General features: G+C 47.1%; 1 protein-coding gene across 1 annotated transcript in view; it reads right to left on the bottom strand.

Moving 5' to 3' along the window:
* Nucleotides 1-2,094: 2,094 nt before the first annotated feature.
* The window catches only part of LOC126534590 (uncharacterized), a 42,251-nt gene continuing 20,395 nt past the window's right edge, over nucleotides 2,095-23,950 (bottom strand). Inside the window, exons 2-5 of the mRNA XM_050181858.3 lie at nucleotides 18,595-18,733; nucleotides 12,587-12,732; nucleotides 5,068-5,200; nucleotides 2,095-2,806 (exon numbers count right to left, since the gene is read on the bottom strand). Coding sequence (XP_050037815.1) covers nucleotides 2,530-2,806; nucleotides 5,068-5,200; nucleotides 12,587-12,732; nucleotides 18,595-18,733 — 695 coding nt within the window. The 3' untranslated portion in view covers nucleotides 2,095-2,529. The remainder of the gene's footprint in view (nucleotides 2,807-5,067; nucleotides 5,201-12,586; nucleotides 12,733-18,594; nucleotides 18,734-23,950) is intronic.

Raw genomic sequence — 23,950 nt, 5'->3', positions numbered from 1 at the left:
CGCGTAACAGAAACATGTATTCTCGTATATTCGAAGTACAATCTGTAACTATCGTGTCTGCAACTTGTGTGTAAAGCGTACTTTTCGAATTCGCTGGCGCAGTTTACATTGGAAAATTGAATTACTTCAATAAGGCACTTGCGCTTGGCGGAGGGCCTAGAAGAATGAACATGTTTGCTGCAATTCCGCACTCATGCGTGCGTGCGTGTCGTACGTCGCTTGTGGTGGTGGGGTTTGTCTAACGTCGACAGCAGCTTTGCTGTGCACCCACTTTCACAGTGTGGAATGGAGGAGGATTTGTGCGTGTGTGTGTGTGTGTGTGTGTGTGTGTGTGTGTGTGTGTGTGTGTGTGTGTGTGTGTGTGTGTGTGTGTGTGTGTGTGTGTGTGTGTGTGTGTGTGTGTGTGTGTGCGCATGCATGTGTGTGCGAGAAAATTCCCAGAATCTCCCACTTTTTGTGTAACCCGTGAAGATTAGCTGCATTTCTCAACTTCCAAACATGAATTGCTTTGAAATGACGCCGCGTTTCCTCCACCCACACTTCAGTCGGAGCTTTCGATATATTTTTCTAGTAAACAAAAGAAATGTTCCTAATATCGTTAAAAAAAAGCTTGTAGTTACCAGCGCATCATGACGGCCCGCAATGCTTTTTTACAGGAGTATTGTGATAACCATCTGCACTCCGCAGGAGAGACGTTGTTTTCAACACCTGTACATCCGTGTGAGAATAAAACAGGTGTGCACCTTTCTGCAGGACACCTCGTGCAAGCAGGCGATTGCCTCGGACACTTGATGGTCGTTTCCAAGTCCGATCGATTCAAATAACTAGCACAGAATACCCTTTTTTCCGTGTTGCGAGCCATTCACTGCATCCTCAATCACCATTTTTCACATTGACAATTGTTGTCTGCTGAATGAAACCTCAGGCTTGAATTAAATGACCGTGATTGACTTACTAGTAATTTCACCCATGCAGTTGTGTTTATACTGCGGCTTGAATGTACTTCAATCTGTTCAATGTACTTCAGTCTCTCCGACTGATATTATATTATACTGCTCAAAAGTATGAAGTGACATGTACAAAACTTCAATATTTAGCATTCGTACAGCCATCTACAGAGTTCTGCTCAAATAATGACTGCTACTGGCAACACCGGCAATGGTGCACATATGAGTCAGGGAACGAGGCTCAAGAAGTCGATTATCATCGATGGCAAACGCGGCCACAGCGACGGCATCACTCAATCGCAGGTGGCGCATTTGTGATAAAACAATTTTTTTTAAACACCAACCTGCTATATGCGCGGCATCGGAGAAAACATGGAGCATATAACGTCGGTCATGAAAACATTTCAGCCGTCAGTTTAGAATGCGAGACATGAGCCGTTGGGTCAAAGCGGGAAGTCATAAGTATTGAGCCATGGTGATGACCGCTGCTTCATACGATGCTCTTTTGATGTCAGTGTTTCATTGAATTTCCTTGAGAACAGTTTCGCTTACAGAGGCGTTTTTCAATCTCGGTAGATTAAGAAGTTGCTCATATAGGTGACATAAAAAAGCGCTAAACAAAGACGAGGACTAAGAAACACATCGGTCCACATAGGGGCGCTGAACCTACCTTTCGGAGTCCTCGTCTTTCTTAGCACTGTTCTTGCCAAATATGAACGTTCACAACTTAGTCAAGTATCCCCTGGTGGTTGTGTTAAAAAGCGGCTTACATGGAAGGACATCGGTCACTCGTGATAACGGAGTGGGGGGGAGACACTTAGCTAATGGACCGATCACTGACCAAAGGCTTTCGCAGACAGCGCTTTTCGTGGGACTTGGGAGTGATAATTTATTAATGAAGATGAAGAGGTTTGCTAATGGACCTTGACAAGTGATATTTGTTTTCTGCTACGGGCTACATTCAAGCGCAGGATGTCAGTTTCACAAATTCGCATTTCCTTTTCTTTCTTCTTATCGCGAAGGATCCCTAGTTTCGTGTATACGATACTGCACTCAAGATCGAATTTCTGGGTAAGAGTCACAATCCAGACTTGTGAACACCTCTCAAACTGGTCGAGCGGTGTGAGCCAAATCCACACACTTCACGTGAACCGCGTGCGCTTTTCTTTCTTTATTGTGTTCTCTCTTGCTTGCAATGGATGCACAATACCAAAGAGTTTACCAAAACGGTCAATATAAACACACGCCTGCTGTTTGACACCCCTTCCATACACACGGACGTCCCGATACTTTCACAACAGCGTAGCTTTTTTAACCTCGAAAAGTCAGGGAAGAGCTGGAACACGGGTAAAATCTGAGCATGCCTGTATTTTTTTTTTTTTTTTGAGAACCTTTCGTTCGCTGACGGCTAAGTTTCGCTCTTGCTTCAACGTGTCCGGCGTGAGCTACAGTTTCCACGCGCATCTTGCAGTGACCGTCGGTGTCCTTTACTCGTCGGTTCGCATCTCTCGCCGAGTTCCCGAAACGTTGCCGCTCGCAAGGTGTTCACGGGGAGCGTCGAGTTTCTATCGCTTCCGCCGAGTCACAGCTGCCTGCGCACCACCTTGGAGTGCCTCAGCGTGCCGGCGATGGTGACCAGCGGCACGATGAAGTTCTCCGTGTCCAGTTCGGACACGTCGAGCTTCTTCAGCGGCTCGAGCGCCCGACACGCCGGCGACCCCTTCGTGTAGACGCCGCAGACGAGGCCCAGCGTCTGGCCGAACACGTTCTCGGCCAGGGTGGCGACAAGCCGGTGCGCGTCCGTGCCGCTGCACCCGGTCAGCGCGTCGTTGTAGCACCCCAGCAGGTCGTAGTAGTAACTGCATGCGCAGGAGGGCGGAAAGAATGTGGGTGGGCGCGACTGATCGTTTCATTTATGGACAGATTGACTGATTGATTGATTGATTGATTAGCTGACTGGCTGATTGACTGACTGATTGGCTGATTGATTGATTGATTGATTGATTGATTGATTGATTGATTGATTGATTGATTGATTGATTGATTGATTGATTGATTGATTGATTGATTGATTGATTGATTGATTGATTGATGTCACAAAACAACGCTCGGGCTACGAGAGACGTCGTTGTAGAGGGCCTCCAGATCAGTTTTGATGCCTTGGAATTTTTCAGCGTGCACCAGTGTTTCTGCATTGCGTGTCCATCGAAATGTGGATCCCGCGGCCTGGTGATCAGCAACGGAGCGCTACAGCCACTGTGTCGCCTCAGCGGATATGGGCCGTGTAGTTCATTGCTGAAATCTAAGGGCAGAAATGCGCGCTACAGTTGGCTGTTACACAGCTAGCCCTTAGTAAAAAAGAAAAAAAAACACGCAAGGACACGAAATAGAAGGCACGAGCGGTCGTACCACGTATTTTGTGTATTTCTTTCTCTACTTGTAAAATTAAGGTATACGCGGTTTACACCGTGCCGATAAACTGTAGGCTGGGTTGGGATGAAGATTGTTAATGGATAGAGTCGGATTAACTTAGACCACCTCGGTTTCATTACCGTGTGCCTATATACAGAACGGTACACGGGAGTTTTCATATTCGGCTCTCATTAGAATACGACCGCCGATGCGGGGAACTGAACACGAGTTGTTGTGGTTCGGAAATGTTTGAAAAGCGGTAATTTTTGACATCGAAACTGAAAAAAAAAAAAAAAGATGCCGCCAATATCCGCTCCCTCGAAATGACGCATGGCTGTAAAGACGTGACTCCTCGGCATGACCTCCGAAATTAGGCACCTTGAGCGGCCGCCCGCTTCGCGCTAGCAGATCTCTGCGGCGACATGCTGGGACTTCCATCAAAATCCTCTAACCTCCAGATGCACGCTTCGTCTGGTTAAGTGTAACTTAAACGGTGATCGTAATAAAATTAAACTACTGCCGGTTCTGCAACTTAGCCGAGACTTCTCCCTACTTATTTATTAGCAGTTTAGTCGAAGTGTAATTTAGTTGCACTTGTACTTTAAAGCCTATTATGAGCCGCTCATTGAGGCCGTGTGTTGCTGTGGGATCTCACGAATCAGTTAGTCAGTTGGAGCACAAGCATACCCTTTATTATGTCAGCTCAGGCCCACCAAAGAGCAGTTTTTTTTTTCTTCTACGGGCGAAGCGTCCATGCCTGAGCGCTGCCGTTGGGTCATGAACATTAACAGCCAACTGCCCCAGTTTTCCCATCTAATCAAGCACAACACCTTGCAAACTAGTTTTGGCCGCGTCTAGTTAACTCTCACTAGAAAGAAAATCAGTGTTTTGCGCAAATCATAAAAGGTAAACGCATGTAAGAGACGTATGAATATTTTCGAATGAAAACAGTAAAAGAAAGGAATATCTGCGGATCCCGCGCACTGTGGGGATCGGTGTAAGAGAAGCTTTGTATGCTGTTTGCCTTGACTGACGATAATTAGCGGTAACGACGGCGGCGAATGTGTAATTTCTCCACCCTTATATCCAATACGAGAGTAGTGAGTTGATTGTAAACGTTACCTTGCGTGCGCCACTGCTATTTGTCTGCGTACTCTACAGAACACAGAGGGAGACCTGTCTGCTTAAAGCATTGGGCGTCATTGTTCTTAAACTCTGAGACGGCTGAGCATTATCATTGCCTTACTTGGCACATCGCATCGTGGCAGCAGTGGTCTACACCACGTTACGCTGCGTAGGCGAAGACGCTCCTGTTCAGCGCGACGCTTCTCTCGGGCCTGGGTGCCCTGGACGCTGAGTGCACGCTTTGGAGCAATTTCGCTGGCGCGCGCTTACGTGCTCCTTCTGAACACGTGACCAGCACGCTGTTGAGACGCCAGCTCCAAGCGCTCTCTTCAGGCTACCGACGATTGGAATGTTTACACTGCTACAGCCCAGCACTTGCATTTTTGTCGCATAGGAAAGCAAGCACAGCACGTGCCACGCGCACAAACTGTGGAACGCTGGCGCGGCGGCGCCGGCCGTGATGCGCGGAGGCGAGTGCCATCTGGTGGTGTGGCAAGAAACCCAGCGGCGCGCGCGAGCCAGACTACAGTAGGGGCAGCGCCCGGAAAGTCGGGAGAAGAGGAAAAGAAAGCGTCGGTCTTACCAGCAACCGTAGGCCACCTGGCTTTCAATTGGTGCTCTTGCGACGGCCGTGTTCAGGTTGATGACCAAATCTCGGATGCAAGCGTTCATCTGGACGCCCACTTTGTTCAGGCACCGGATGGCGCTGTTGTACACTGCGAATAAAATATGCAGCAGGGAACGTAATAAGTGAACACTGTTAGTGCTCGATGAAAACATTTTACAGCTTGTCAAGAGTCTCAGTGATGTCTCGGGACTTTCAATACGTAAAACTTTTCAGGCCTCAGGCCTCGTGTTAGTTTTCTTCAACGATGTCTCCGTAGCAAATAGCGACATACATACATACATACATACATACATACATACATACATACATACATACATACATACATACATACATACATACATACATACATACATAGACTCGCGTAAGGGCCACAACCCCAACTTGGCAGCCCAAAATTTGGAAACAAAAGATTTCCAACGGAGAAGCAATTGCGTTTGGTGCCCCATTGCCGCGCGCGCTGCGTACTTCCGCGGGTCACTACTAGATGGCGAGAGCTGCGCGTTGACCTCTTGCGCAGTGGTACATCCGGGGATACGGCGTGTGCACAAGTCGCCATTTTGAGCAAAACTTTCGGTGCCGTGTAAGGGCCGTACCTCGGCAAATCGTGAAAGTGCGGCCCTACACAAGTAAATACATGAACAATGGGGTTTTCTCACGAGTCTCGTGAACAGGGGAGGGTTTCATTATGGTGTACTAGTTTGCATGTACAAGAGGCGCGCGTCAGCACGCTCTCACTGGGCTCACTCGTAACACCTTGGCGGACGCCACTACTTTGTACTCTGTTGTTGACAGTGTTTCAAAATGCTTCGATATCTATAAACGTAATTGTTACATCATCAGAGCTGTTGCATGCGCACAAAAAGGAAAGATAAATCACTTTCTCGCATGAAACAAATTTGCCTCACTCAGAGTTGGTTGCACCCAAGGAGGTTATATATTTAAACTTGCACCTCGCCGTAGCTGCGCAGCCAGGCACGCTGACACGCGAGAACACGAGAACGCGCGATAACAGAAAGGCTCTGTTCACCGAGATGGCGCCGCGTTTCGACGCGAACGAGTCGTGCCGCACCATCTGCGCATGCGTGGGGCACGCGGATGCGAGCATGCGCGCGCCCTCAAGCGTACGCATGGTCTGGGCTTAACCACTAGCTGGTCGAAGACACCAGGGGAACGTTTCAACGGTACAGGATCACACCTTTAAAAAGAGAAAAGGGCTTGCGAATAGAGTTATGAGAAGATTGAGTACTACGGCCCTTGTAGATCTTGTTCAGGATGGCGTCAGTGTTTTATTCGGCGTTTAGTTCTGAGAGAATGCGTTCAAGTTATGTTCATTTGCATCATGACGGGGGGGGGGGGGGGGGTGAGGGTAGGCGTGCTCAAGCAAAAAGTTAAATCATCGCAATTGAGGGCGCCCGAGTAACCTGCGTACATTGCATAAGAAAATGTTATCAAGGATGCGACATTAGTAAAGGAATAGAATCCGAAAACAAGGTCACTTATTAGTACAGCGTAGTAAGAAGCACCTTCACAGTATAGTTGTGGAGTACGCAAAGAAGGAATAGCATGAGGGAAAAGACGCACAGTCTTGTAGGTATGTAGCAAACTGGATTGGGACCATTGCTGTTATGGCCAGAGGGTAAGGTTACTCCTGAAGGCACAAAGCCGACTGGCCCAGTAGGCAAGTTGAGCCTCGCAGTGCCTACATCTCGCAAATATGCGATGATGTCATTACGCCATGCAACTGTTCGCCAAGAAATAAAGACAATTTTTTCAGACTCCTAATTTACATGCTAAGGAATCATGCTCATTAATGGAATACTTTCAATCGAAGTGGAAAAAGTGGCCGTCGTGTCCACGGTAACGTTGACATTAAATGGCTTCAATACCATGGCCATTGCATCATTTCGGACACGAGTGAGAGCATAGCCGTTAAAATGGGCTAACATCGATAGTGAATTCAGGAGGCCGACGAACGACAAGAAGGCAGTAGCTTGGAGAACGCCTAAGCAAAATAAAATGAATTTTCGAGCAGCATTGACAAGATGCCTTGCTACGAACGGCTACAACGTCTTAAAAAAATCCTCAAAGACATGAGCAGAGTCCGACAGTAATCAGGCCATTACGGGAATGGTGAAACCGCTGGAAATTTCTGGACAATTTGTCGGGTTAAAGAAAAAGAAGCCATTGCGTTGGCAGGGTGGCCAAATTTGGGGACAAATATATTGGCTGCAAAAACAGTTTAGCTAAAGCCCAAAGGTGCCAAAAACAGGTGAGAATGTCGGCCGGCGTTGAACAGAGGCCCAGTCAGTTCTGTGACCGACGCCAGCGCCCGGCAAGTGCCGGGCGACTGGCCATATAGGAGAGATGCCTAGTCGTCAGTGGTTACACCGTGAGTGGGGGTGAAAATTTTGGACGCGGACTCGTTCACATAAGAGACAATGCACCGCATGATGCCATTCTTCGACGGCTGTGTGAAGAAGACCGATTTTCGCGCGATGAGAAAGCGAAGAAATTGCCTCATGTGGGCACATTGGCTTTGAGTATGTGGGCAGCCTGTGTGACTTTCGGCATGCGACAGTCGACATTGAAGTTATATTGTAAAGACGAAATGGCAGCATGGCAGACAATATGAGAACAGGCAAATCCCGCGTGTATTGCTGCATAATCATCCTAAAGAGCGGTCTTCTTTCCCGCTCAGTGATAATGGTATTTTGACAACTAACTACAAGTAGTGTATATTCCACCCAAAGATGTACCTGACCTACTGGCGGATCTAAGGAAGACGGGGGCGGTAGGGCAGTCTCCCTCTCAAAACCGGTGTCAGACCCCACCCCAACCCCTTCCATTCGTGCTATTCGCGTCCTTCATCAGCTTTCCTGTTCGAAAGACGCCCTATTCTCAACCCCCATGCTCTCTGCAAGCCCCGTTGAGCTTCTCAGCGTTTATTACGGGATTCAGCGTTTCAGTGTTTATTAAGCGATACCAGAGCGCATGAAGGAGCAGCACAAAAAAAGTCAGTTGCGAGTCGCTGCATTGAAGATATCGGTCTTAGGCGCAAACGATTCGCAAACATCGGCACATGCCGAACCGGCGTGGCATCCGATAAGAAAAGGTTTTGTGGTGAGCTGCTGCGTTTAGCGACAGTTGTGTTGAGACCTGACCCAGAATGTTTACCGAATACCCCAAGCGCCAAAGCGTTACGCAACCCCTCCTCGCCATTGGCTTATCTTCCAGTGAGCCGTGCTCCAATCACCGTGACGTGCTCATTGCGTGGTCATCAAGCTCGTCATCGAACGATGTGTAGGCCGTGGGCGCTGCTCTCTGTAAGAGCGTTTTTGTTCTCGGCAACCCTTGCTGTATCGTTTCATCGTTCTTGTCTCTTCATGAATGAAACCGCTGAAGTTTGCGTTTGGCTCCTGGTCGTTAATCGGAGGCCATGATCTTCGCAAATGGCCACGCTACAACTCAGCTAGCCGGACGGAATAAATAACCCTCCACCGCCCCCCCCCCCCCCCCCCCTCCGGCAGTCGTAACACCGGGTAACCGCCTGAACCCATTCTCCCCCAGAAGGACAGCTGCTCTGCTCCTCCTCTCAAGCCCGGTGAAGAAATTGACTACTCATGGTATCTTCGACTGGTCGCCTCCATTCCCTGAAGCAGAGTCGGGCAGATCCGGCGTTCCACAAACTCGGAGGTGGAGGACAAGTGCGCAAGCCGAACGTGTGACTCGCTCTCGGAAGAGGAAATGGCAGATGCGTAACCACGTGACTACTGCGAACGTCCAATGTTTCGCCTATCCGAAGCCCCCGGCGCTGCTCGGAAAACCGGCGGACGAGCGTTCGTCGAGACGCCAGCATGCTGTGGCCTAGGTTGCCTAGGTTACGCCAACAGCGGCGACGCTGTGCTGTGATGACGTTGCGGAAAACGCTTCAATTTCGACGACTGCTCCAACGACAGGGCTCGAAGCACCTCAGAGCGCTCGAAGATGGAGTAGAGTGACCGAAAAGAACCAGCCGAACGCGAGGCGCGCAGCCTCTTTCAACCAGCCGAAGACAACGTCGCTCGCAAGAGAAGTAGCGCTCCGAAACGGCCTCAGCCGAAGATGCTATTAGAAACAAAGATGTGTTCCCTCACGTGCAAGATATCCGCTCTTCTGGTGATGGTGATTGCACAGGAGAGGTTTGTCGGTGCCGCATAACACACTGCGCTTCCCCCAGTTCCACTGGTCTCTGGTGTTTGCGACAGCAGAGCCACGCATAAATTTCTTGAAAACCAGGCGCTTGCTACTTTCCTGTCGAGAATGCTGTGTCACGCTGATAACGCGCAAGCCGTTCGTGTTAGAAAGTACTGGGCTCGCAGCGTTAAAGAATGGAAATGCGGACAATACAGATGACGATGATCGTTGTGGGACAACATAAGCCCCAAAGATGTAATTTTTTTTTATGAGTGACAGCCACCAGGCGATTTCTCACTCTTACACTCTTAAAAGAATTGCACCCCTTGGGGCTTACCTTGTCTCACAACGATAATCATCATCTACCTTGCTTGCGTTTACTTTCTCGAAAACTCAGCGCTCGCTACTCTCCTCTAGAGAATGTTATGCCACGCTGATAACGTGCAAGCCGTTCGCGACTCGGAAGTACCGGACTCACAGCGTTCAAGAAATGCAGGAAAGACAGATGGCGAGTATTGTTGAGGGACAAGATCAGCCCCACAGGGTGCGAACCTTTTTAGGAGTATGCTCTTGATCAAGAACAGCGATAATTCCGGAGGTGCAAGCTTTGTAGTAAAGTTCCGTGCGCATAGATAGTTTTTATTTCTTTCATTTTCGTTTCGTTGACGTCATCACTACGTCAGTGTGTGAAGGCTTAAAGGTATAAGGTCAACACGCCACGTGGTGACACCAACGCGAATTTAACGCTGATGCACAGGAAAGCCTCATATGGACGGGTACGGGGTGTACGTGCACGAAAGTAGGTGAGGTATTATTCAAATTAGGCAAGAACTAATTACTATGTGCATAATTGCATTCGTACAATGCGACAAGTAAATGCAGCAGGTTAACTGAGCAAGCCATGTGCCATTCGGTGACATCGCCAGGCACGGTCGCATCCTTGCCATCGTACTCATTCCCACTCACGTTCATTTCACTTCTTTTGTTCATGTTCTTGCTGAAGGAAGAGCGTTTCTAACACACGCGTTCACTACGGACTTAGGGCACAGCATTTAACCGTGCTCTCTTATTATTCTCTGTGGGATTTAAATTACGCATTAGGCAAATGCGCGGATAATTGTTTTTCTTTGTTTACGGGACACGTAGACAAAACAGCGTGTCAGTTATATGTTCCACAAATGTCCGACCGACCTTGCAGCATGTGAGAGGTGCCTTCTGAATAATCGTGTTTCGTCTACAAGTTCCCTGTCCTACTTTGGCCCACAGCCATACATTCAATCGTGATAGCCGCCAGACAAAGCTGCAAACAAAGACATCTTCCTGGTCCTGTCCTGCCAGTTTCTCTTTATATACATACAGTGTCTGTGACACAATTGCCCGTAACGGTAGAAGAAATTGCGCAGGAAGGTTACAGATCTGACACAAAGAGCGCTTTCAGGAGTCTGAGGCATGAGCGTCAATGTGACGTCAGAAATCAGTGATAAGCCGAGTAACTTCTCTGTATTATCATAAGCGGACAAGGAACAAAAGGCAACTTGAAGTACCTTATACCCACGGAATGAAACGCGTCAGTTTAGGGCTAACTAACACTTTTGTTTCCATCGTCTCCAGTTCATGCGACATCTGGCTCGTACACCTATATCAGAGTATATAAAACATTTTATTACCAAATTCGCGGCCCTTTTTATACATCAGAATGCAAATACCGCCCATTTCTAATGATAGACTGATGTACTGTGTTGACTCTGGCAAAGCCGATTCTTGAGCTAACATAGCGATAGATTCCACACCAACGGATCTGTCCTCTAAGTTATAAATATTGCGAGCTTCTATGATCAGTATTGTCAATTCATTTCTGCTTTTCTTGTGACCACTGTACACTTATGGAATTGAGCATTGCATCGACACTTCCTGCAATGTACGGCTAGCCATCCTCCTGCACTTTTCTTACGTTGTTGGCGGGCTCGTGCAGCCTATCATTTATGCATCTCCCTGACTGACCTATGCAAAACCGGCTGCACGTCAAGGGTATGCGGTAAACAATGTCTTAAAGATATTTAACAAACACAGCATGGTATTTTTTTTGATGTTGCACGATATTCTACTCCTGCCCCATTGCGCTTGTCATTCTACATAACCTTATTTTGTCGGGTGCGGAAAGCAGCAACCGTACGTCGGAATGTTGGGCCACATTCTTCAAGTTATTCGAAACCCTAGCCAAGTAATGAATCACCGCTGTTTTCCTTGCACAGTCATTATCGACTGTTTCTGCCTGACTCTTTCTTTATATATAAGCGCTCGTAGCAGAGACACGTAATCGGTGACACGCTGTCAACGGGTGCTATACGCCAATATCCAAGCCGAGTTCCAATAAATAATTTTGGCTGTAGAGCGACGGCAGCGCCGTTCTATACCTTCCGCTTCCAGCATGAGCGTAGCGCGCGCATGCGCGCTGGCGTTTCCTCCCAAAGGCTGTGCGCAGTTCCGTATGGTGCACAGGTCTCACCTAATTACATGAACGGCAGAATAAGACGCAGAGCGCTTCACATCCTCCGCTCCTGCAGGGCTAACAACAAAGTCAGGCATACAATTTTCTGGGTACCGGGACACGCTGGAATAGAAGGGAACCTAAGGGCGGACAAGGCAGCTCGAGAGCACACAAACCGAGCGGCCACAAGCACCGACCCTGAGGAACCCATACCAGTCAACCCAAGCTACTCAGACATTTTGAATTACTATAAGGGGGTCCGAATCAAATACCCTCCACCCCACAACAGCCTAAATCAGCATGAAGCAACCTCTTGGAGGAGGCTGCAAACAGGAACATATCCAAACCTAAACACACTAAGCAAGATGTTTCCCACCCAGTATAGAGACATTTGCCCCTGGTGCGGCGCCAAGCCCACCTTATATCACATTACATGGGAATGCGTTCAGAATCAACAATTCCTTCAAATAAAAGACCCGAGTGCGGAGCAGTGGGAGAGGGTGCTCTCCAGCAGCGACCCGACAGTCCAGCATGGACTAGTAAGGCACGCTCACCGAGTAGCCACCCTCAGTGGTGCCCTGGAATAGGGGCGTCAACCCTGCGCAGATGGGGTAGAAGACCGTGAAGACGGCCGACCGCATCTGCCACCGCTAACTTCTAACCAATTAGAGCAAATAAAGTTTTTCCTCCTCCTCCTCTCACCTAAACGGACTGACAACGCAACGTTTGCTTTTTTCACTCTTAACACTCTTACCTAACTATAGTAGTAGCGATCACGAACTGCCAACGATATCGTGCAACTGGTGCACTCACTCGCATGCAGCTCAGTGCGTGGCGTGCAGACGGCCTCGATGTTTTCGTCCGCGGCGTCCAATGCCAGCACGGCGGCCACTCGAGGCAAACCCGTGGCGCAGTTGGTCGTGAAGTTCCGGGCACACCGCAGCTGCTTGAAGTGTAACCTGCGGTGGACAATTAAGAAAACCGAACAGGAAACCTGTTTATTGCGATAGAATTTAGTTATATATGGACATTCCAAGTGCATTTTCGCCATCGGCGTCGGAGTCGCCGTGGGGATCCGCATATATTTAGGTCTGTCTTATGCATATCCATCAGCGCTGCCAACCTCCGAAGCAAGGTTTCCCCTGAATTGGGTACAGAAATTCCCTGGATTTCCCGTACATTTATTGTAAGATACACTTGTTCGGTTTGTCAATATGGCTTTCGCAAAGATATATAGTTTTGGTTATGCAAATAGACAGAAAAATTATAGCTTCAATTTACTTACAAGCTCGTTTTGTAAATTTAAATAAATAATGAACTCGCTGCGCTCAAGGCGAAGTTATGTTGCGATGCCAGCCGCGCTAACCAGCCTCCAGCTACAAGCCCTGCTGGGAACGCAGCCTCCCGCTTGAGACTACATTCACAGAACAAGACGTCAGCACGTTCATACTCGCTCCACTTGCAAAGCAAATTTGAACACCAGAAATGCCCAGATTGACACGAAACTTTATTCGAATCGTAAGGAAGTTGACGCCAGACTACACCGGATTAAATACGTAGGGATGTCAAAACAGTGTTTCGCACGAATATAACGCATTTGCGATAAAATTTTCTCACATGCTGTGGTGTACCGAAGTAGCAGCACGAAGCTTGCATGCTTACAACTCATTTGCAGCCAAGCGCGCAGATACGTGTCCAATATTTCTCTTTCCTCTCTGGCAAGTAGCTCACCTAAACACGTGACCGCTGGGACCTTAAAATGCTATTCTGTTGTTGTGCCTTTGGGCGGTAAATCCGACTGCGTAGTCGGCTACTCAGCGCCCCGACCGCCTAGCTATGCTCAGACCTGGATATGTGTCCGCTTACGCGGAGATTTGCAGGTGCTGGCTTTGTTTCGTATTGCAGCATACGTTTGTTTTGCCGGTTGCTGATAAATATTCTGTTTAAATGGGGACGTCTGCTCCCTGTCGTTTACATTACGCGAGGCGTTCACCGCGACGATATGTACAAGTCATACTTCACATGCTAATGCAAAAGTAATTTGGACTGACTGAAATCAAAACACGCCTGCCCGTCAGCATTTCCACGTATCGGTCATTGCGGCGTAGTAGCAGTGGTTTCTAAAGTCTCTGAGTTTTTTTTCTTTCCTCCGCGGCATAGCACAAGTTTCCCCTACATCTTCGAATTGGGCGTCTTGGTAATATATCAAATGGCGGCAGCGCAAAAAAAGGACACGGACGGAGACAACACGACTAAGACGAGCGGTCGTCCTTGTCTCCGTCCGTGTCTTTTTTGCGCTGCCGCCTTTTCATATATTACCAACACGCCCGATTTGCCACAGTAATCAAGGCGTGGGATCCCTAGACCTAGGGAGACTGCGCTCGGATTATCTGCGCCATTGTGCATACCGTAAATGCAGGTTATATTTACTACAGATTCATTCACCCAAAGTTGCTTACTCTTGCGTTCTTCACTGAATTATTCCTCATAATGTAGGGAATGGTCAACCCGCAAACCAATGGCGTGAGACATAACACTCGCAGCGTATGCCTTTTAAGTATGAAAAGTGCAAAACACTATCAGTGTTCAAACTTAAATTTGAAGTAGCCTGTGCGATGTCACTGCAGGCCTTACACGGCGTGCTAAAGTTCTCAAGGGTGCCAGAAATGTCGGCGCAGTCGCGCATGTCGCGTCCGTCCACGTTAGTTGGGCCCGCGTGTAGCTTAGAACAGCGTCCTAAAAATTCAAGAGCAAGGCTAAACCTTACTGTCGTAGTCAGTGCTTCGCCGTTCGGGCAATACCACCAATTTTTAGAAGATATTTCTTACGAAAGGCTCGCATACCGATATATACATATCGGCTACATCGACGTCACCAGCCAAGGATATAACTGCACAGCATCCATCGAATTTCTTCAGTGGCCATGTCGGCTGGCCTCGCGTCAGCATCATGTCAACTCCGTTTGTTTTCTTCACACATGTTAGTGATAATGTTTCATCTGTGAAATCCGATGACTCGTTTTTTTTGCCAGCTGACATGCCCACGTATCCTAATCATAATCTGCTCTGCAGGACGCGAATTGCTTCTCTCTTTGCTTAAGTTGCGTGGCGACATCGAGCCTAATCCTGGCCCAGACATTCAAGAGTTGCTTGTGGAACTCTTGGAATGTCAGAAAAGCATTCGGAAAAGGCTGGATGGTATTGAGTTAAAGTTAAAGAAAGTATAAGAAGTCCCTTCAGCTATAGATGAAATCAAGACAGTGACATACAAGCTGGACAAAAGAGTCGGAAGCTTGGAAAGCAAACTAGTAAATCTTGAAGATAGAAGTAGGCGAAATAACTTGATTGTTTTTGGTATCCCGGAATAAATTAACGAAAGTTCCGATGAGCTCAGCCAAAGTGTACTCAAATGCGTATTGCTGACCTCATCTTAGGAACGCAAATACCTTCTGCAGAAAGGGTTCACAGAGTTGGCCGCAAACAACCAAGTACGCCTCGCCCAATAATCCTCAAACTTATTCATTTGGGATGCAGACAGTAAAGAAGAGTGCCAGTTCAAGGGGATCTCGTTAAGAAATCGCAGCAGTGAACCTAAATAGAGTAAGGCAAATGACTTCGATGTATTCAAATAATGCCCGCGGTATTATTAATAAAGTTGATGACTTAGAAAGAATGATATTAGCACAGGTACCACATGTCATTGCAATAACTGAAAACCTGGTTACATTCAAAGACTAACGATAATGAACTAACACCTACGGGGCATAGCATCTATTGAAAAAGTAAACCTTCCCGTGACGGTGGCGTAGCTATTCTGTTTGAAATCTAGCTACCTAATTGTCACTAGGTTGCCTGACAGAGCTAGCGTTCAGTGTGTCATTATTAAAATGTATCTTGAGGAACTAAATCTGGTACCGCCCGGCGGCCCATATAGCCTTTTTTGATGAAGTTAATGATTTTTTTTTGTACTTGCAATACAAATTCTTGTAATTTACTGTTAGCCGGTGATTTTAATGTTCCTCACGTTAATTGGGACAAGGACTTCCCAGGGCCTCTTTCTGGTGCTGCTGAGCCTTTGGTCGGCATTGTCCTTTTCCGTGACCTAACACAGTTAGTAAAGCAAGCCACCCGTGTTCAAAACAACACACAATCTCGTCTGGATCTTTTTCTTGCGAATGGTAGCATCCTTGTCGAAGTCCTACTTTGTACGTCTCTGACGGTGAATCTGGCCACTGAACGTTACCTTCGAGCATTCCTGTGCGCACAATTAAGCAGTGAAAGAACACATGGTGCCAAATTTTACACGTGCTAATGACGTCGCCATTCTTGACTTGTTAGACATATCATTTTAGGATTTCCATAGTTTGTATACGAATCACGCACTTGCTCTGTCGACGGTTCGCGGGTTTTCTTCAAAAATCTTGTCATTAAACGTGTTTCAAGTTATGTTCCCTCAAATAAATCGGAACACATTCTGCTGGGCCTCGGATGACGAGAGTAGTAGTGTGCATGCGACGAAAGCTACAGAAAGTGCGCAAACAACTGCGCCACAACTCATCACCGGCTTATGTATCGAAACTTTCCGATACGCATATATAGTGAAATGAAACCATAAAAAAGGCTAAAGACTACTATTTTAATACATCTTTGGAAAAGCTTCTGCTTTCATCTCCCGTGAAGTTCTGGCGACACTTGTCAGCTTAGAAGCGACAGGCGTATAAAATCCTAATTCACGGTGAGTTAGTCACAGATGAATCACTTGATCATTGCGCCATAATTTAACGAGTTCTTTTGTTCTGTCTCTACGGACGATGATGGCAAACAGCGCGGTTTTGCACTTTGTAAGGATGTCCCGCAAATTACTGACATAACGATAACTGAAGAAGGCGTTTTGTCACTGCTTCTTGGAACTGACGCGAAAAAAAAAAAACACCCGGAATTGATTGTACACCTAACACATTTTTAGTAAGGTAGCCGAGTGGTATTCGAGGTACCTATCTCTTATATTTAAAAAAATATTTATCCACTGCAGAACTCCCGACAGATTGGAAGCGCGCGAGAATTGTTCTTATTCCTAAAGCTGAAAACGCTTCACTAATTACTCCATACAGGCGAATGTCTTTACTATGTGCTTGTTCAGAAATGCTGGAACACATTATTTACAAGCATGTGTCAAATTTTCTGCAACAAAATAACGTAATTGATCGGCGACAACATGGCCTCCGTAAGGGTACGTCCACGCGAAGCGACACAACACTAGACTAGAAAAAGGCAGGACGAGCGCTATTCTTCTAGTCTATGTGTGTGGCACTTCGCGCTACAAACCAAGAATATGTCTCCGTACCGACTCGCCCAACTCTCTATCCCTTTACATTATGTCGACGGTTCTCCAACTCCTTGAGACGATACATGAATTTGCCTTAGCCTTAGATAAACACAGTTAAATAGACATTATCTTTTTGTACTTTCAGAAAAAAATTTGAATGTGTGTCGCACCAAAACCGTTTGTTAAAATCAAAACCCATACTAAAGATAATTCACTGTTGTCACGGACAGAGGCATACTTGTCATCTAGGAGCCAGTGTGTACTGATTGCAAGCTCGTGTTCATGCCCGGTACCAGGGAAATCGGGCATTCCGCAAGGGTCGGTCCTTGGGCCATTATTCTTTTTATTATTCATCAACCACATCGTGAAGGAAATGCTTGCACAAATCAAAATGTTTGCAGTTGATTACATGCTTTAGCAGGAGGTAAATAATCCTGATGACCAGAGATTATCAAGTAGGGCTGAAGACAAACTACATATTTGGTGGGAGAAATGGCAAATGAGCGTCAATACAGAGAAAACCGTTTCTATGACAATATAAAAAAAGGCACCACTGTCCTTTCCGCATTAAATCAACTGTCGTTGTCTTTGTGCTGTAAATCATAGGCGTAATAATCACTTCGGATCTCCGGTGGAATGACTACATGTCTTTTACAGAAAAGCAAGCCGTGTAAAAACTTGGATAAGTAAGAAGATTCCTAGGCCAGACAAATCAAGAAATGAAGTTATTGGCTCATAAAACCTACATTCGTCCAGTTTTGGGATACGCCTCCGTGGTTTGGGATCCGTACACTAAGAAACATATTGATAAACTTGAGAACGTACAGAGAAAATTCATTCGTTTTCTCTTTCGTTTGTAGAACCGTCATACTGCAGTTAGTGCTCTACTTCATAGAGTGTACTCGGAGTACTTGCAACTACGGCGGTATCACGATAGGTTAAAATACATGCACTTGCTCTGTCATGATAAGTTCGGCACTGACTCGAGTGCATACATCGAAAAAGTTACGTGATGACCCACGTGGGGCGTATGATTAAAGAAAATTAAGAGAATTTCCTTGTAGGGCTGATACCTACAAGGATTCTTTTTTTCCTGCGAACTGTACGCGAGTGGACTGGTCTCCCGAGCAACGTTGTGGATGCAGCAACAGTACCTTCAGTTTTACCGCAGCTGAAAAATTTGTAACAATATTTTTCCACCGTATCTGTTCTTATCCTTTCTTTGTTGTTGTTCTGACGTGAGCACGTCTTTCAATACGTGTTCTGCATTGTGCGACTCTATCTGTATATTGAATTTCGCTAAGAATGTTCCCAGTTGTGTGTTCAGAGTGTTGTTTTTTTTTGTATAATATTACGGTGTGCTACAATGTATTTTGTTCAATCACAGAGACAGTGTCGCACTGCCCACTTCTGCTTACGGCCTCACTCTAAGGCCAGCAGAGACTTTGTAAATAAAAAAAAACATTATCTCAGCTAATAAATAGGCGTATACTCACGCGCACTGTTCCTTCAGCTCCTGCTGCGTCTCGGCCATTCTCGTGGTGTTGGCGAACGGTATGAAAGCCCTGCCGCAGCCATCCAGAATGGAGACGGCGCATTCGGCGGTCTCTTTCAGTGGGCTGCCGAGAGCAGTGCCTGCAGGAATGACACAGGGGGGCGCCCGTAAGAAAAAAAAGAAAAGGAAGTCAGCAGACTTCAGCGATTCCCTTCGGCTTTGAACACATTCACTGCAACTGCCACGGGTTGTCACACCGCACACTTGCATCTTCTCGAGAACAACTACTACACTGCGATGCGCGAAGCATTGTCGTCGGCCATTAAACTAACAAAAAAGGCAATCGATATAAGTCGATACGCGGTTTATTTTTCAATAAAAATGATTGCTTCTTCGGAATAGCCAGCGACAGGGTGCTCTCACACCTATGAGCCGCTGTCTTTTTATTATTATTATTATTATTATTATTATTATTATTATTCTTATTATTATTATTATTATACAATGCATAGCACAGATAGATACAAGAATACATAGCAGATACAATGTATTCTGGAGCGCCCTGATACAATGTCATCCTGTTTATATTTTTAAATCTTCCTCGAACTAACAGAAAGTAGTGAATCCAATACAGATTTAAACATTTTTCACGCAGCACATAGGATAAATGTGGGCAAGTAGTTAGTAAGTGCAACTTCTAGCTCCCAATTTGTGTGCAGGCACCATCCGTGCTGCCTTCCAAGCGTTATGGAACGTAGTAGACTTTAGGGAACTGTTGAAGATGCTTGTGAGAAGAGGGACGACTATGCTTCCATACGTATTGAACAGCGCAGGGGGGTTACCATCAGTGCCACAAGGGAAAGTTTGAGGCACTTCATGCACTTGAAAACGAGGTCTTCATTGACTGATAGCGTACACACCATATCAGTCTAAGAAGGAACTTTACTTGAGGCATCTTCTACACCATATACTGAACAGAAATGTTCCTTTGGGGCATCGGTATTGTCCGAGACAACATCGCCATTTTTATCAACAAGGCATACATCTTCGGCATTTTAGAAGAGTAAGAGCGCACGTAGCTACAAAGACATTTTGAATTGCGTGTCATGCTGGATTCAATATGTTCATTGTAGTTGTAGTGATCATTGCTATAACAGAGTCTGCAAGGACAACGACAGCTGGCCTGAGCTCAAGTTCCCACTTATCTAGGCCAGCTTGCCTCCAATAATAATAATAATAATAATAATAATAATAATAATAATAATAATAATAATAATAATACTGTTTATTGCCACAAAAAATGCAAAACAACACAAGCAGGCCGATCTAAGACTCAGTTGGCTTGTAAGACCGTGCCCATGAATATGATACAAATGGCGAAAAAAATAAATAAATTGATGAGACCTGTAGAATAAAGAAATAAAATGACAATAGGGATACAGTTCCCTCTTGTAGACATATGGGGACCGAATACACATCTATACCGATGGTTCGGTCTCACCTCCCAGCTATGCAAATGCCGTTGTCATTCCGACTACGAAAACCACAATAAATTCAAGCTGCCACACATGACAACATGAACGGAGGCAGAGCTTGCTGTCCTGCGTGCTGCTGTCAGATACCTCCTGCAAGAGACACCTCAGGAATGGGTCATCTTTTGCGACTTTAAGGCAGCTCTTCAGAGTCTGCGTATTGCCTTATGTCATAGGACTCATGCGCAGCTGACATATGAACTAATAGGAGACGACAATCAAGCTATCGCTGAAGGGCATGAAATTGTATTCTAGTGGATACCTGGGCAGACCGCCATTGCTGGTAATGACCTCGCCGACGAAGCCACCCGGTTTGCCCATCTGGAAGCCCGACCAGTTCCGATCCCCTTATCCAGAACCGACGCTTCAAGAAAGCTTCATGTCGAGGCTAAAGCTATGACACACAAACATTGGTCTTCTCCTAACCTCCCGAAGTGTCAATAGGCTTGATCCAGCCTTAAATTAAATGCTTCCCGCTCTGAGGCGACAGTGTTGTACCGCCTCTGGCTCGGGGTGGCATTTACGAAGGCCTAATCTTTCCGCATTGGAATGGGGGATGCGCCAATGTGCGACTATTGTGGAACTATATAAACAATTGAACACATCCTATGTCTCTGTCCCCAGTACGACGTCGAGTGCGAAGCTCTCCGGTGAGCATTGAACCAGCTGTACTCGAGACCGTTTTCGGAAATGAAGATCCTTGGACCGTGGTCGTACGCGTCGATGGCACAGAAAGCCACGAAACCGTTGTTGAAGTACCTCAAATCGACAGGTCTTGGCAACCGTGTAGACTCCATGCAAACCTTCAAATGTGCGCGAAACCATGCTATCTCTATCTCCTCTTTTTCGCTTCATCCCTATATAGCCATCTACAGGGTAGCAAACTGGACGTGCGTATTAGTAACCTTCCTGCCTTTCCTCTCTTCTATATATATCTCTCTCTTTCCCTTTGTAGCGCTTGTAAAGAAAGCTCTGCTTTGACGGAACAGTTTAGTGCTGCTACACCTTAGGCACGTCCCATACGACTCTAGAAGGGAAGGTTTATTGTGCACGCTTCTTCTACAGAAAGTAAAAAAGAAAAAGTAACAAAAGTTTCACCGACAGACACTAAGGTACTGTGGTATGACACTGCGTATGTGTAAGAACACAAAGCTTATAAACACGCTGGAACCCGCAGCCGATCGGCTTAAACACTGAAGATGGCCCTGTAGCGGCGCGGCGATGGAGCTGCGCACCACCACCGCAGCCATAAACAACTCCGTGGGGCGGAGCTCCCGTGAGTGGACCTTAGTGAGTGCTGCGCACCAGGCATACGGAAACATGATCCGACTCGCTGTGCCGTACGTCGTTTGGTGCGCGAGCTCCGTTTTAAAGCGAACGCTTTACTGGCCGCGAACTTGCGATTTCGCCTTGGCGGTGCTCCGAGGAGGCACATGACGTCACAACGCGCGCCTCGCCGCGGATATTTCTCTCTCTCTCGCTCCCTAGTCACTACTGCGCATACGCCACTAGTAGCACCGAGCCACAGGGGTTCCGCCGCTGCGCAGCGCCGCGCCTTTCCGCCGCCGCCGTTTGGTATGGCGTCACACGCGTTCCTCGTCGTTGCGCTCGCCTCCGCTCGCTTCGCCAGCTGCGTCGTATGCCCGATAACATGTCGGAGGATTGAAAAGGAGAGCTCGCGTGCCGCGCAACCACAGTTGAGGCGACATTATGGACGGCGACAATACCGATAAGCAGGAGGAGGCCTAGATTCGACATCGGAACAAGATAAAGAGGGAACGAATCGCCCAGGAAACAGACGAACAGCACGCCGAACGACAGGCTAAACGCCGCAACATAGCTAGGCAACCAGACTAACCTGGACTTGCAATCAAGATTAACCAAGGCTAACCATGCTATGCCTTAGCTTTTGCTACGTATATCCTGGCATAGCCGAGCTAAGCCACTGCCAATTTTTCTGATTACTTTATTTGCCGCTTTCCTTTCGCACTAGGTTCACGCACCGCGCTTCCCCCTGCACCTGTTTCCCTCCTTTTTTCTCTCTCTCTAAGGCTCCCACCACCATAGAGTTTACACCCGACACATCCGGCGCGCTGCGCGCGCCCGCTCTCTCCTCTCTCTTTTGAACAAAAGTAAACTAGACCTTGTTACTGAAAAGACGTGTGTCCGTCTCGTTCACCACGGCTCTACAGTACTATACACACAGATGAGCCACTTAGGGGTCGTAGAGGTTGTGTCGCCGCGGGACGGCGCTCCCTCCGCGCCTTCCTCCTTTGCGCGCGCGAGCTGGAGCCACCATCCTCGGATAACACCCTGCCGCATTTCCCCTCGCACCCACAGCATACGGTGCGTGACCACGACGTTATCGCACTTGGACTTTATACGGGACATCACGGCGACGACGACGGCGGAAATGCGCCTGGAGTGTCCATATATAGTTGCAACAAAAATTGTCTTCACAACTTGGGCGACCGGGATGCGCCATCTCCGCAATAAAGGCTGTGTTCGCATTGGCAGTACAGATTGCTCCGCAAGTACTTCGGAATGTTTATTCCGACTTATGCTGCACGAAACCATGCAAGTCTTATTGTGCCCTACAATATTTCGCCGGCGTCAATGCTTCAGACAGAAGAAACAGGCGACTGAACAACTAACTACTATTGGCAGAGGTGCAATGATTAATTGACGATTAGCAGGTGACATATAGAACAGCACCGAGCTTAAACAATGTAAACGAAGCCTGTGGTAAATAAATAGTGCAACTTCCCTGTACTGAAATTATCAACGATATACGTTGCGTTATGTTTGGCTTCCACTTGCTCCTGCCGCTGTTACGGTTGTTTTGTACACGTGCTGTGGGACGAGTAATATTTGCGTATGTGTATGTAGTTGAAGAATATATATATATATATATATATATATATATATATATATATATATATATATATATATATATATATATATATATATATATATATATACTCACGTAGTATTGCATTCCACATTCCATACACGTACAGTCTTCTCTTTTCGTCTTTTGTGCGTCTTGTACTACTTCCTCGTGTTTCCTCATGTGCGTGTTCGGTCACAGTACACTGAGCACGCGCCTATGGTTGCTGAAGTATGACATGTACTTTAGCGCTTTCGCGTTGTCGATACTACGTACGTATACACCGTCAGCGACTCTTCCTTGTCTTGTGGTCGGCACGTAGTCGTCCGCAGAGGGTGTTAGACAGACGCGTAGGCTGTCTTGCACCGAGGCACATAATGTTTGCGCAGACAATGAGCCGTTATCACACCACACCTGCCGGCCGCTGTCAAGTGCGCACACAATGGGCTTAAACTGCGCATTGTCCCCATGTAGAGGGAAAGGGTTCAGTACCGGGCCGCCGTCGGCCCGGCAGCGCACTACTTCCGGGATCGGCCCACATTTCGTGCACGGACGGACGGACATAATTTTCTGGCTTGCTCCCCCTATAACGCTACGCATTCAAAGCGAAAGGCCAGGAATACGATTCAAAAGAAACATTCTCGGTTTCTCCACTTCACCAATGCGGACGCCATATACACGAGGTAGAAGTAGGACGTCCATAGCCTGCTGTGATCGCATGACGTGCTTGTAAAATGACTTGGCGCAAATCGCTGGGAAATAAACCCGCATGGCCTTTTGTTTCCTTGAGCACCCTAAAATTCTGTGAGGTGTACGTTTCGCACGAAACACGCTTTTACCAGCGTGAAATTAATCGAAGGGTATTCCAGCTAACGAGTACACACGTTTCCAATTATTTAGTGAGGGTAAGGGAGTAGCAAGGGTGTTCTTACATC

The sequence above is a fragment of the Dermacentor andersoni genome, chromosome 7 (assembly GCF_023375885.2).
Source record: "Dermacentor andersoni chromosome 7, qqDerAnde1_hic_scaffold, whole genome shotgun sequence".
Classification (NCBI taxonomy): Eukaryota; Metazoa; Arthropoda; class Arachnida; order Ixodida; family Ixodidae; genus Dermacentor; species Dermacentor andersoni.
Note: the sequence above shows the minus strand (reverse complement) of the source record. Positions and strands in the feature narration are given on the sequence as shown.